Consider the following 13642-nt stretch of genomic DNA (forward strand, 5'->3'; position numbering starts at 1 on the left):
CGTTGATTTGACCCCTTCACCACGCATCAAAGCGGCCGAGGCCATGGAACAGCCGCCCGTTGCCGCCGATGACACGAGAACGGAAGGCAACCAGCGCAGTCCGTCAGAAGCGTGTCTTGATGTTCCCGTACCAGCAAGCGTGGACATGGCCGAAGCCCGCGAGCAAGATTCATGCCCGAGTTCACCCAATCCTTCCGACGACGACGGCGTTTCTGAGGATGACACTACAGTGGGCGGCGGCATCGACCCGTACCGTCTCGGACAAAGGATAGCGATGGAGATGGATGAGGATGCCATAAGGTTGGAGGTGGCGAGGCAGTTCGGCGCGGATCGGCAGCGGCGGGCTGCGAGACGGCGGCCAGTGGCGGCGCCGGCGCCGCCGCGCGTGCGCTTCTCACTCCGGCTGTCTGAGGAGGAGATAATGGAGGACATTGCTGCCGTCTCCCCCGAGAACATCCAACAGGAGGCGTCGACGGGGCACGGTAACAGAAAAGGTCGTCGAGGACGAGGAGGAAGATGATGGTATGTAATGCCCATTGCCAAGAACGAAGCACACGAGCGCGGCTCGAAGACAATGCTGTAAAAAGACCAACGCCTCTGGATCACGCCGGCAACACTATCGATCATTCTGTATGATGGTCAGGAATCTTGAGCATACTATGGAGCAGATTCAGAAGCTTCGCACAAGTCATCCCTTCGCCTTCGCACCAAGGGAAGAGACCGGGATGATGATCAGGAATCGTGAGTACAGTACTATGCTTGCAAAAAGAGAGGGAGAAGGCCATGTGTTGCCCCATCTCGAATATAGAAGTATAGAAGCTCTGTTCGTTCGTTCAATTTATTTTGTAATATGACCGATGAAAAATCGTTTTGTTACACCAAGCCTCGCCTCAATCTTAAGTGCACACACAGTAGTTAGCATAGCTGTTGAGTGGTTGTTTTACATTTCAGCTTTTCCCTACTAAAGAAAGAGAAATTATCGCACTTTTTGCCGTGACATATATACAAGCATGATGCAAAGAAGCAAACAGATGGCTTTGAGACTATCGGCTAATAAAAATCATTGAATATGTGGTGGGATATCATTTTTCAATCGACTTAGTTTTACCATCTAACCAATCAAATATGGTTTTTTAATCAATATCTTATTCTTCGCTCACAGTTACTATTTTTGTGAGGTTTAGTTGAGTGAGCTAAACCTACTGATCGTTGAACACCAACTTTGTCATTGTTTCTACGCTTGTGTGTGACAAGACCAAAGGCTGGTCGAGATATGATCCTATAATGGGCCACAACTTTCGAGCCTTCAAATTTGATGGCCAAACAAGTGTATTTTTTTTTCTTAAATTTGACGTCTGTTTACAAATTTATAGTTACTCGTATGTTTTATTAAATACTAGCACAAATATCTGTATGTTGCCATGGAAATAAAATCGAGGAGTTTATTTTGGCAAAAATGGATGTGCTTTGCTACGGTTTAATTTTTAGTGACTATAGCTCGGTTTGGGAGCTCGGTATATTTGAAGTATTCTGGAAATACTTCAGTTTCAGAAATAACAAAGTATAGAACACTTCAAAGCGTTTGGATTCAATAAATATGGTGGTTTTGGAAACGTAAGTATCTCCAAAACTTCAGTTTTTTGACGTATTATAATTTATAAACTTCAGCCAGAACCTCTTTTTCCCTAAACAGAGAAAACTTATCTACTTCGTCTTCCTCGCCTATAGCACTTGCGGCCATTGCCAAGCTATCTACTTCGTCTCACGATTTATGTTACGCACATTGAGAAAATTTTCGCTAAGATTTACTCCAAACTGAATCAATTTCTATTTTTTAACTTCAAACTGAATCAATTTCTACAGTTTCAGATTTAACTTATAGATAGGCCCAATCTCATTTACCATGCGGCGTTTCAAGTGGCCACGAGCGTTGAAACATTAGTTTTTCATTATGAGTAGCAATCAGCCCTTTTTTGTGCACAAAATCCAGTGTCACAAAACCACACAGATATCTGTTTATTGTCTTATTGGTGATTATCAAATGAATGGATGGTATGCACGCTATAACCCTGAATGATGTGTTGTTTTGAATTTACTTCGAATACCTTCCGGCACAAGTATAAACAAGCTTGGCCTTACAATTTCTTCTTCATGGTGAACTTTCACATCCATTTTCCCGGGAAAAAAAAACTTTCACATCCATTTTGATTATCAGAGCGCTGCAGCTCGCTGTAATTCATAGCTTCACACAAATAAGTGCCCGCCATAGTGAATGCCAACATAACCCTTTAATTTTTCCGAAGATGTCTACTCCTCAAAGGTGAGTATCATATCAAGCACATCTGCGGTGCAAGCATCACCGAGATGTTCCTCTTCAACATTTGCAACCCAACGATCATCTTGTCCAGCTTATACCTGGATGGGTCACCAAAAATGTATACATAGCACTATAGCAGGATAACGCATTGACGAGTGATGACGCGCTAGAGAAATCTAGAGAGAAAATGTCCGGGTTTATCTCAAAATTGTAACATCAAGTCTGAGGTGGTGTCGTTGTAGATGCCTCTATAGGGGTGCTGAAGTCGTAGACATTGGGCCCGAGAGCTTCACCTTTGAGTCGGTCCCCTAGGACTGGACGTCTAGCGTTGCACGGCGCAACACCACGTGAGCCTCCATGGCTCTATGCTCCGGTTCATGTACGCATGATATCCCTGATATATCATTGTTGTCAGCTCCTGCCTAGCATCTTCACTCTTAAGTCCTCCAGCAAGATGATGGTCAAAAGTAATTCAGAGACTAATAATATGAGGTGTTTTGTGGTACCATCAAATAAAAAATAACCCTTTATTTTCGTTCATCCAAAGGCCTATAACAATTTACACTGGTCTCAAAAAGGTGACCAGATTCATACTGATTACTGGTGCTAATATCTGCATCGTACTAAAAAAGGTTGTAGTTGAGCTTGGCCCAATAGAGTCCAACTCGCTCTACCTCTGTATTATTGTTCGGAAATGGAAAAAATGTTATTTAACTAAAGTTCATCAGCCTTGGACAATTTACCCAAAGTTGGTTGTTCATTGGCAAAATATCAAAAATGTTACACTTACGGGAATAAATTTTCGGGATAAGATCTACTACCTTCGTCCCAAGGAATAAGGCGCACACGTATTCTAAGGCGAACTTTGACCATAAAAATTGAGCAACAAAATCTTGGTTATATTATATGTAATTAGTATCATTGGATTCGTATTGAAAAACACTTTCTAATGATGTTAATTTCATACAAACAATCTTTATATATTTGAAGTAATTCTTAGTCAAACGAAAAGCACGTAAAACGAGGGCGCCTTATTCCTTGAATCGGAGGTAGTATGTGATTATGTGCATGCACCTGTGCGGTTCGAATTTGTTTGCCCTCCTTAATTTCAGGATCGTGGGTTTTTTTTCAGGCCTCCACCTCAGTGCGTAAGTGGTCCTCGTAAAGAAAAACCCCATAGGTGCAGCATGGTTGGTAAAATATCCAATAAGAACTTGAAAGTGAAAACCCATTTATACCAGACCCCTAATTAATTAAAGTAGGTAATGAAAGCATTCGATGGGTCAGCTTCATCGATTAGATCGCCCACCTTAGTTGTGATCAACCTTGCGTAGCCATTCCGATCGTGTTGAGCCGTCGTCCACATCAATTTCTATTGTACTGTCATGCGTGCGGGTCGTCGGACTGCACGCATGCTCCGTCGTGACTCCCCTAGACGTGGTCAGCAAGTTGGTTCTTGCCAGCGATTACTGCTATAGTAGCGAAAAAGCAACTCCACCAACGTATAGACGTCTATGTCTTATCCTGATAGTCCAATGTAGCATTGAGATTCGGGCAACTTTTTTCTGACATTGTAGAAACCACCCTACTCTATGTTGATTTCAAGTTACGCCATGGATCCTTGCAATTCCTCATGGCCACCACGAAGAGAGAGAGAATAGATGAGGGCTGTTCGGTGGAGTGGGATGCAGAACAAGACGTGCACAAGCTGGGTATTGAGGAGAGCATATCTAGTGTTATCTTACCTTATTTGATACCATGATACCACGCTTCAAAATTTAAATTGCAAATATCAAAAAAATTGGAAACAAATTTTTGGGTGTTGACATATTGTGTGTTTACATTTCCTATAACTTGCATAACCAAATTCGTAATACTCTTAGAGATACAAAAAAGTGAAATCCAACATGAATAGTATCATATATAGACAAAACACAAAATGCCCACATAGCAATTTTTTTTTGTTTCTCTTTGCATATTTTGAATTTGGTTCTGTAAATTCTAGAAAATGTAAAGACACATCTTGTAAACACTCACAATTTTGTTTCGAGTTTTTTTAGCACTTACAAAATTGATTTTTATGAAGTGGTATCATGGTATCATATAAGGTATGATATCACAAGATGTTTTCCCGGGTACTGTAGAAGAGCGGAGTTAATAATGCAAACAAGGGAACACGAATCTCCAACACGTGAATGATCGTAATGCCCAAACCATGGAGGAATCGCCGCACTCGAGGTGTAAGTTTCCCGTGCACAGTCCACGCCAAGCCTGCTTATTGCTGATACGGCCTAAACACTTGAGAGGGGAGCGGAGAACATATCTAGTGATGCCTGACCTTATTTGATAACATGATACCACTCTTCAAAATTTAAATCAGCCGGGACGCGTTTCCAGCCGGCATGGCGGGGCAGGCGGCCTTCGTGGCGCCCGGGACGAACACGTCCCGATTCCCCCGCCATCAGCTTCCCTCCTCTAGGCGTAGAAACGGGTAGAGTTGAAAGACATAATGCAATTCCGATTCCTTGCCAAATACGGTTTCGTGTCGTATTTGAGTCAAACTCTTACGGTATAGGGAGGAACACGAAATAAACCCTCGATGCTCACCTACAAACCCTTTCCCATCGCGTGCTCTTCTTCCCAGAAAGAGCTATCACGATGGAGCAGATGGATCGAACAATCCATTTAGCTGGAACAGATCTACTCCTCGCCGGGACGCCGCCCTCGCCATCGCCATCGCCGGTGGTCGTCCAGCTCGCGTGCGCCGGAATGAGCAGCCACCTGGTGGCGGTACCCATCGCTCCGGAGAAAACGGGACAGGTTGCTCTCAAATGTGTCCCCGAGGCGCGATCGCCGAACGCCGTCGACGGTCGGATGGCCGCCGATACTGAAACTGAAGATCAGAAGCTCGCTGGTTCAGCCCGTCCTGGAGGATTCGATTTCGGCCACGACAACATCCGCTCGGATCTCATGGTTTGTGCCCTCGCATCTGTACGCACCTACGTGCTGTCGGTGCCCGAAAGGAAAGAGGTGGCTTCCGGGCCAGTTCTCCCGGCGTCAGAGGCGAGCGTCCTGGACGTCAGCCGGGAGGCCCCTGACGGCGAGAACCAACACGGAGTCGCGCTGGCTTCGGCAGCGAGATCGGACGAGGACGCCATCGCCGCCGAGGACGATCAGCCCGTCGAGACGAATCTTCAGGCGCCCGCGCAAGAAACCGGTCTGGACTTCTCATTGGATCCGGCGGCCGAGCTCTGGGCGTCCTCTTCCAGCGACACAGACGACGACGACGACGACGATCTCTACAAACAGGGGATTGCGGCAGCCATGGAGATGGACGAGGAGACGTTGCGATCCGAGGTGGCCAAGTATTTCCGCCGGGAGGCCAATCGGGAACGGCCGCAGCGGCGGGCACGGAATGCCGCGGCCGCGATTCCAGCGCCGGCCGTGGAATTCTCCCTCCGTCTCTCGTACCAGGAAGCAATGGAGGACGTGGCGGCGGTCAGGCCCGCCCTCGCCCAGGACGTCGGGTTGGAGGCTGAGGTGCCGGCGCTGCCGCGCAATGCAAAACGTCGTCGAGGAGGCTGATACGGATCCACTACACTTCACAGCTTCTCGCCTGAGTAAGCGACCACCTGCAATGGTTATAATCGTGTTCATCCTAAATCGGTAAGTTTGATCTTTTTTTTTGACAGATTGAAGTATTTCTGCAGTAGGTATAGGCTGTGAACGAAAAGATGAGGTGCTTGGTGTGGTCTATGCCCTGTGTCAAAACTGTTCTTTCTACTGCCCGGTAATATGCTCATGCTCTGTAGTTGTAGTTGTACTGTACAGATGTTCTGTTCTTGGCCGTCCCTAAAACAGAGGGGTCGATTAAAGTAAAGAGCTATTTTCTTTGCCGTGTCTGGTCACCAGTTTAATTCTGTTTTTGTTATGATTTTTTTTTGGTGCTGGAAGACTGGAACTGAATTGCAGTCTTTTCTGGAAGAGAGAGCAATCGATTGTGTTGTGTTGCAGCGAGCCTCGCCACTTTGGTGAATACTGATCAGTAGTTCGGTTTGTTCTTCAAGATTTATTTGTGATATCTGGTTATGAGGTAAATTCTGTTTTTGTTACTCCACTTTGGAGTATAATTGTTTGTGCTGGAACTGTAATCACTAAAACACTATTGAAGATTGGGGACACTTCAAAGTATCTCAAAAGTTTAAAATAATAACTACTCACAGACTTTTGAGGAGTACTTTAAAAAAATACTGCATTTTCTTGTGTTGATAATTTTTTTATTTTTGACACTTTCAAGAAGTGGCCAAAAAATATCACAGATGAGACACTTCAAAATTACCATAACTTCTCGGGGCACTTTTGAAATGTGTCCCTAAAAACTAATATAGTGAAATAGACCCACTTTGAAATGTACCCTAAAACCTAATGGATGCACTTTGAAATGGGCCCCCAAAACAAATGGATGCACCTCTTGAATTGTGCACCAAAACATAAATGAATGCACTTTGAAATATTCACGGAAAAATACATGGACTCCATTCCAAAAACTGCCTGAAAAAATATGTACTCCTACAAGATTTGAGAATCCATAAAGGAATGCATTCTCATCCCAAAATGTACCGACAGGAGCATTACATTCTCATCCATTAATTGTACCAGATTCAGATAATCATCGTCCCAAAATGTAAGAAAAACAACATTACTTTCTCGCCATAGCATAACGCAACGGTTCATGGGCATTTTTGTCATGACAGAGAATCAGACCTTGTGGGTGTAGGTGACATTAGCAGTGGAAATGTGACTAGACAGCCATACTAAATTCATTAGCGCACTGCCAATCTAGAAGCAAGACAATGCCATGTGAATGTCAAGATTTTTTAAAAGAAATGGTAATGCAAAAACAAACACCAAAGCTTCGTGACGGCGTACTATTACCTTTGGTCCACAATATAAGACGTTTTGACAGGTTATTTTAGCCTAACAAAACATCTTATATTTAGAAATGGAGGTAGCACAATGAAATGAAAATTGACATGTTCCAAATGACAGCAACCACCATTGTCACAATATCTGAGTGGTTTTTAATTTTGTCCCTCGCTATCGTAAAATGACAGTTTTTTTTATACTATGAGCTGTTTTATGGTATCTGCAAAAGTTAGCTCTGAGGCATAGTTCCACCTCCAAGGATTGGATGAGAATTAACAACATTAATCAAAAGTTTCGGCTAATATGATACCTGGAGGCAGTTTGATATAGTGCCTCAGGAAAGGTGCATCCAATTGCTAACCGTGAGTCCGTGACATAGCTATTGCAGTCTCTTCTCAGACATTATTATTTTGTGGAGATAATTTGGTCCGGCGTGTTGCAGCAGGCCTCACTACCTTGGTGAATGCTGATCAATATAGTTGTGTTTGGTCTTCATTTTACCTTTCTATCGCAAGGGCAGGTGTTTGGTTTCAGTTCCATTTTTGGTGACACTCATGGAAGCAGCTCACCACTTGATGTATTGTACACATAACTGTACAATTCACTACACTAATCCGCGTTGTATTTATTTGTTTTATTGATATCTTTTTCAAAATTTGAGCATCTTGACAATCTTCCCCAAACTAAAGAACAAAAGAACATGGGTAGTGATTAAAGTAGGCCTTGGCACCGCTACTAAAACCCTACAACAAGAAGAAAAGTATCTTCTTGCCTGCCTGGCTTAACCTTTTCTCTCTACTTGGGACTTTAGGAGCATCCCATCAAGTTAACATTAATCTTGGCTTAAGGAGAGATCCAGCACCATGCATAGTTACTGACTAATCAACCGAGAGATCAATCAATCAAGGAGAGATCAATTAATGGATGGATCAGGCATTCAGGCGCTCCTCTCCATCATCTCGCAGAATCTCTTGAAGGACTCGAGCTTCTGCAGCTTGAGCTGCTTGTGGATCCGGCGGATGAAGACGTCGGCGACGTGGTCGATCTCGTCCTCCAGCCGGAACTCGGCGCCGTCGCCCTCCTTCTCCTTGGCGTCGCGCACCACGTCGATGACCGACCCGGGCGCGTTCACGAGCTCGTCGTCGTCGTCGTCTTCCCCGCGGAAGAGCGAGTGCGTCAGGTACTCGTCGTCGCTGTCCTCCTCCTCCTCTTCTTCCGCCTGGGCGTCGTCGACGTCGCGCTCCGTCACGTAGCTCGGCGCGGTGTAGGGAACGATGGCCTTCTTGCTGCCGTCGCTGTCGTCTGCTTCCTGGGCGGCGCTGGTGCTGCCGTGGGCGTCGTCCTGGTGGCCCATGATGGCGTGGATCTTGTGGTTGATGGCGCTGACGAGGAGCTTCTTGTTGCGGAGGATGCCGAGGACGAGGAGGCGCGTCTTGAGGGTGCTCGTCTTGGCGCGCACCGCCGTCGACTTGGCCTTGACCACGGCCACGATGGTCGACAGCATCTGCTTCAGGAACATGGACGCCTTGCTCTTCATCTCTGCTGCTCGCGCTAGCTCGCAACGACGAAGCTGGCAGCTGTGCCTGTGTGTTGCCGGGAGATTAGCTGCGGGTGTGTTAGTTCTACTAGCTTGTACAGTGTATGGTATGTGTGCATTTGATGCTTGGGCATGGAGTTTTTCCGGTGGGATGCCATGGGTATATATAGCCCATCTTGGGGCCGAGGTGGGAGTGAGCAAGAGCAAGTGGATGTCCTAGAAGTTTCAGCATCACACGAAAGCAGGTTTACAATCAAGCTAAGGCATGGTCATGAGGAAAATGGATATATTAACCGGTCTCTGTAACAAAAGCTGCTGCTAGCCAAAAGCAAAAGCGACTAAAGATGGATGGTGGGAATGCATGCATATAAAAGTGTTAGTAGTAATTTTTATTTTTCCTAGCATACTAATGAAATGGGCAGAGCGGCTGTCTTTTGCTTAAAAGAAGAGCCAGAGGTGGAGATTAACACTCTACTACTATTGATCCATGCATGGTAAATGGTTGTGGTGATGAGTGCATGTATGCACCGATTTGATTGTCTTGTGATTGATTTGGGATTTGAATATGTACTAGTACCTCCGTTTCAAAAAATAAGACTTTTTTTTTTTTGGAAAGTCAAACCATTAGAGAGGTGGTACAATGTTTTAAGTATAGAGCATCTTTTGCAGGCAGATGGTACAATGTTTGCCTCACAATTTTTTCGATAAAAACTCAAATTAACAATGTTTGCCTCACCATTAGCAGTAGCACCGTCTCTACACCCATTCTATTTTCAAACTCCAATTTGAAAGAGCCTTATATGTCAGAATAAATATCATATTAACAATCTGTTTGAACTTGTCTATTTCATTCAAAGTTTCACAAAGTTTTTGAAGTTAATTTTCAAATACTGTTAAAAATATATTTAATATTGGTCTTGTTTTTAAGCTCTCTTCGCTAGAAGCCTAAAATTTTATACGCTTTTCAAAGTGGGGTTATGGTTTAAATGGTATAGAAGTTTCAAGTTTATGAACTAGATCATCTAAAGTGAAAATGGATAGAGAAGAAAACCGATGTAACTAAGCAAAATGAAGAAGACAAGAGACGCCGGGCATGCACGCTATATCCCGTGCATGGAAAAATCCCGGACTCGGCGACTTACCAATGTTTGCCTCACCATTAGCAGTAGCACCATCTCAACACTAAAGTAGATACACAAAACACAATGAAACATCATGATGTACTGCAAAACACACTGAAGCCTAATAGAACAACACTAAAGTAGATACACGGATTTACACTTTCGCTATCTAATAAATCTATCGAACTTGTCTAATACAATTCTAAAGCATTGCGAACCACATTCAAACATGATCATGCATGATAAACCCTCTATGAAACTACAAAATATTGTGTCTCTAAGTTGTGGATACTATGGTTTTTGTTTGACCATTACGTTAGGATCTGAACTCGAATTTTATGTTTGTTTTTCATCTTTACATTAATATATTTTATGGTTCGAGTTCTAAGTCAGTTGCCACAATTATTATCTTACTCTGTTGAACCAGATCGTTTGAAACGCAGTGAAGAAGTTGTTCAAAACAATATTTCGCTGGGTTCCATAATTTTTTTCAAAGTTTCATAAAGCTTCTAAAGTTGATTTTCAAATGTTGTTATAAATATATTTAATATTGGTATTGTTTTTAAGCTCTCTTCGCTAGGAACCTAAATTTTTATTCGCTTTTCAAAGTGGATTTCTGGTTTAAATGCTATAGAAGTTTCAAGTTTAAGAACTAGATCATCTAAAGTGAAAATGGCTAGAGAAGAAAACTGATGAGACTAAGCAAAATGAAGAAGACAAGAGAAGGTGGGCATGCAGTTGCACGTTATATATCCGTGCATGGTAAAAACCTGGAGTCGACGAGTTATGTGTCATGAGATGGTACGGTATATATGTTCCCAGGCACCAATAATGCTGGCGGCACCTCGTGCGTAACAGTTGTCAAATGTTGGTGCAAGCCTTCCGTTCCTTTCCTTTGAAAGAAAAAAAAGCCTTGCGTTCTTTCGTGAGTATGGTTTGCTTATTTGTGTAAGAAAGTTCATGGTGAGGTGTACGTGGGTACTACTAGTAGTAGGCAAGTTTGTGGCTTTTGGAGTTAGTGCGCTCATTGTGAGGTGCTCAAATTGTGACCTTGTAGGCTACTGGTAGCCAGTTTATCTTATGCATCGACGCATGGTTTTTTATTTCTTATTTGTAACTTCATCTCGCTAGTGATATCGCGTCATCGCAATGCCAACAGATAACTGAATCACGACCAGAGGATGCAAATTATCTGGTTCAGATTCACCTTTCTTCACGATAAGGGAGGTGAACTATTTTCCAGCAGTTTCCGATATATATAATAGCAGAAATATTATACAGATAGCTTCAAGCTGGAATTCGAAAAGCCCCCACTGAATCGATGCAGCAATTGCTTGCAGAAGGGCAAGTACGATCTTGTTTGGTAAAATGACCAGCTGCTTCTCTAACGTACACAGGGAACGACTAGTATACTGATCTTCCCAGTAACGAGATCGATGCATGGCTGCATGTGGGAATCCTTCGCCGCTAAGGTTCCTGTTGGAAAAGCAGCTAGCAGGCGCCTCTCCAAGCTGTCATCCATGGAATCGAATCGGGTGACCACGCGCGGACCACGGCATGCAGGAGCTAGGCAGCCGCACCGTCGCAACCGCGCCGTATCCGCTCCGTGTTTTCCACTCGGTCTACGTACTGCAAGTGATGATTTGATACTACTACTACTTTATACGCAGGCACCGACCACAAGGTTGGCCACAAAGCAAAGCTGGCCAGATCAAAGCGACCTGCGATAAGCACAACTTTATGTGCCAAAGCTCGGATCGACAGTACAATGTGCAGACATCTTGTTTGTGTGTGTCACTGTGTCCCATATATTAAGCGTCAGAATCCGGACACTACAAATAAGCCTCTACAAAGAGAAATGCTTGACCGTCAGAAGAACTGAAAACATAAATTTTAACCCTGATTTAAGCTCTACAGAGGTCAGTACTACCACTCTATCAACGACGAAATTAGTCAGGTATAGTACTGTAGTATATTTTCCTCCACTTTTTTTTTTGAAACGAATGCACAAGTTGTTGGGTTTGGTAAGAAGAATATTCTGCTGGTCTAAAAGAAAGGAAAGAAAAACGGATTTGCTAATTCTCAGAGAATTAGCTTAGGGCTCAGTAGATTTTTAAACCATTCGATTTTCATTATGTTTTAGGATTCGTATTTGTCCCAGTTTGGCGTCGTTGGCCTCTTATTGCGTTTTGCTGGGCTTTTGGTCTATCGTTTACTCGGCCGGGTTCTTTTAGTTGTCGTTAATTTTTGGCGAACGCTGGGCGTCGGTCGCTGGATCGTCACCCCATAATCGGTTGTCCTCCACACCATCGGATCATCATCGAACGTCCAGAATCAGTCGCATTAGGAAATTTACATTATAGCCCCCAGTTTATGGAGAATCAACCCGCAGTACTATATTTCTCAGATAATAGTTTAAATGTAGTTTTACATTTGCCACCCTCCTTTTTTGGAAACCAACCCGCAGTACAGATACTTGATGGCGTGCAAGACACACGTCCGTTGGGAACCCCAAGAGGAAGGTGTGATGCGTACAACAACAAATTTTCCCCCAGTAAGAAACCAAGGTTATCGAACCAGTAGGAGTCAAGGAACACGTGAAGGTTGTTGGTGACGGAGTGTAGTGCGGCGCAACACCAGGGATTTCGACGCCAACGTGGAACCTGCACAACACAATCAAAGTACTTTGCCCCAACGTAACAGTGAGGTTGTCAATCTCACCGGCTTGCTGTAAACAAAGGATTAGATATATAGTGTGGATGATGATGTTTGTTTGCGAAGAACAGTAAAGAACAGAGTTTGCAGTAGATTGTATTTCAGATGTAAAGAATGGACCGGGGTCCACTGTTCACTAGTGGTGTCTCTCCCATAAGATAAATAGCATGTTGGATGAACGAATTACAGTTGGGTAATTGACAAATAAAGAAGGCATAACAATGCACATACATATATCATGATGAGTACTATGAGATTTAATCAGGGCATTACGACAAAGTACATAGACCGCTATCCAGCATGCATCTATGCCTAAAAAGTCCACCTTCAGGTTATCATCCAAACCCCTTCCAGTATTAAGATGCAAACAACAGACAATTGCATTAAGTATGGTGCGTAATGTAATCAACCCAAATATCCTTAGACAAAGCATCGATGTTTTATCCCTAGTGGCAACAGCACATCCACAACCTTAGAACTTTCTGTCACTGTCCCAGATTCAATGGAGGCATGAACCTACTATCGAGCATAAATACTCCCTCTTGGAGTCACAAGTATCAACTTGGCTAGAGCCTCTACTAGCAACGGAGAGCATGCAAGAACATAAACAACATATATGATAGATTGATAATCAACTTGACATAGTGATGTCTACGGGAGCTTCTATTCTTGTAGACAGTGTTGGGCCTCCAAGAGCAGAGGTTTGTAGAACAGCAGCAAGTTTCCCTTAAGTGGATCACCCAAGGTTTATCGAACTCAGGGAGGAAGAGGTCAAAGATATCCCTCTCATGCAACCCTGCAACCACAAAGCAAGAAGTCTCTTGTGTCCCCAACACACCTAATAGGTGCACTAGTTCGACGAAGAGATAGTGAAATACAGGTGGTATGAATAAATGCGAGCAGTAGCAACGGCACCAGAAAAGTACTTTGCTGTCCAGGACTGGTGTGTGGTTGATGGTGGTAATATTGCGGAAAGTAGAGATGCAGTAAAACAGTAAACAAGCAGCGATAGCAGTATTTAGGAAC

At 43.8% G+C, this 13642-nt stretch overlaps 1 protein-coding gene across 1 annotated transcript; it reads right to left on the minus strand.

Annotated features, from left to right (window-relative positions):
* Positions 1–7891: 7891 nt before the first annotated feature.
* On the minus strand, positions 7892–8887 carry LOC124679044. The gene has a single exon (XM_047214870.1). The coding sequence runs from the start codon at positions 8778–8780 to the stop codon at positions 8181–8183; it is 600 nt and encodes a 199-aa protein (XP_047070826.1). The 5' UTR covers positions 8781–8887; the 3' UTR covers positions 7892–8180.
* Positions 8888–13642: the final 4755 nt, after the last annotated feature.

The sequence above is a fragment of the Lolium rigidum genome, chromosome 7, assembly GCF_022539505.1.
Source record: "Lolium rigidum isolate FL_2022 chromosome 7, APGP_CSIRO_Lrig_0.1, whole genome shotgun sequence".
Lineage (NCBI taxonomy): Eukaryota > Viridiplantae > Streptophyta > Magnoliopsida > Poales > Poaceae > Lolium > Lolium rigidum.

Bases quoted from the DNA above. Each gene is read 5' to 3' on its own strand.
- LOC124679044 (XM_047214870.1), bottom strand. From the start codon at position 8,780: ATGAAGAGCAAGGCGTCCATGTTCCTGAAGCAGATGCTGTCGACCATC.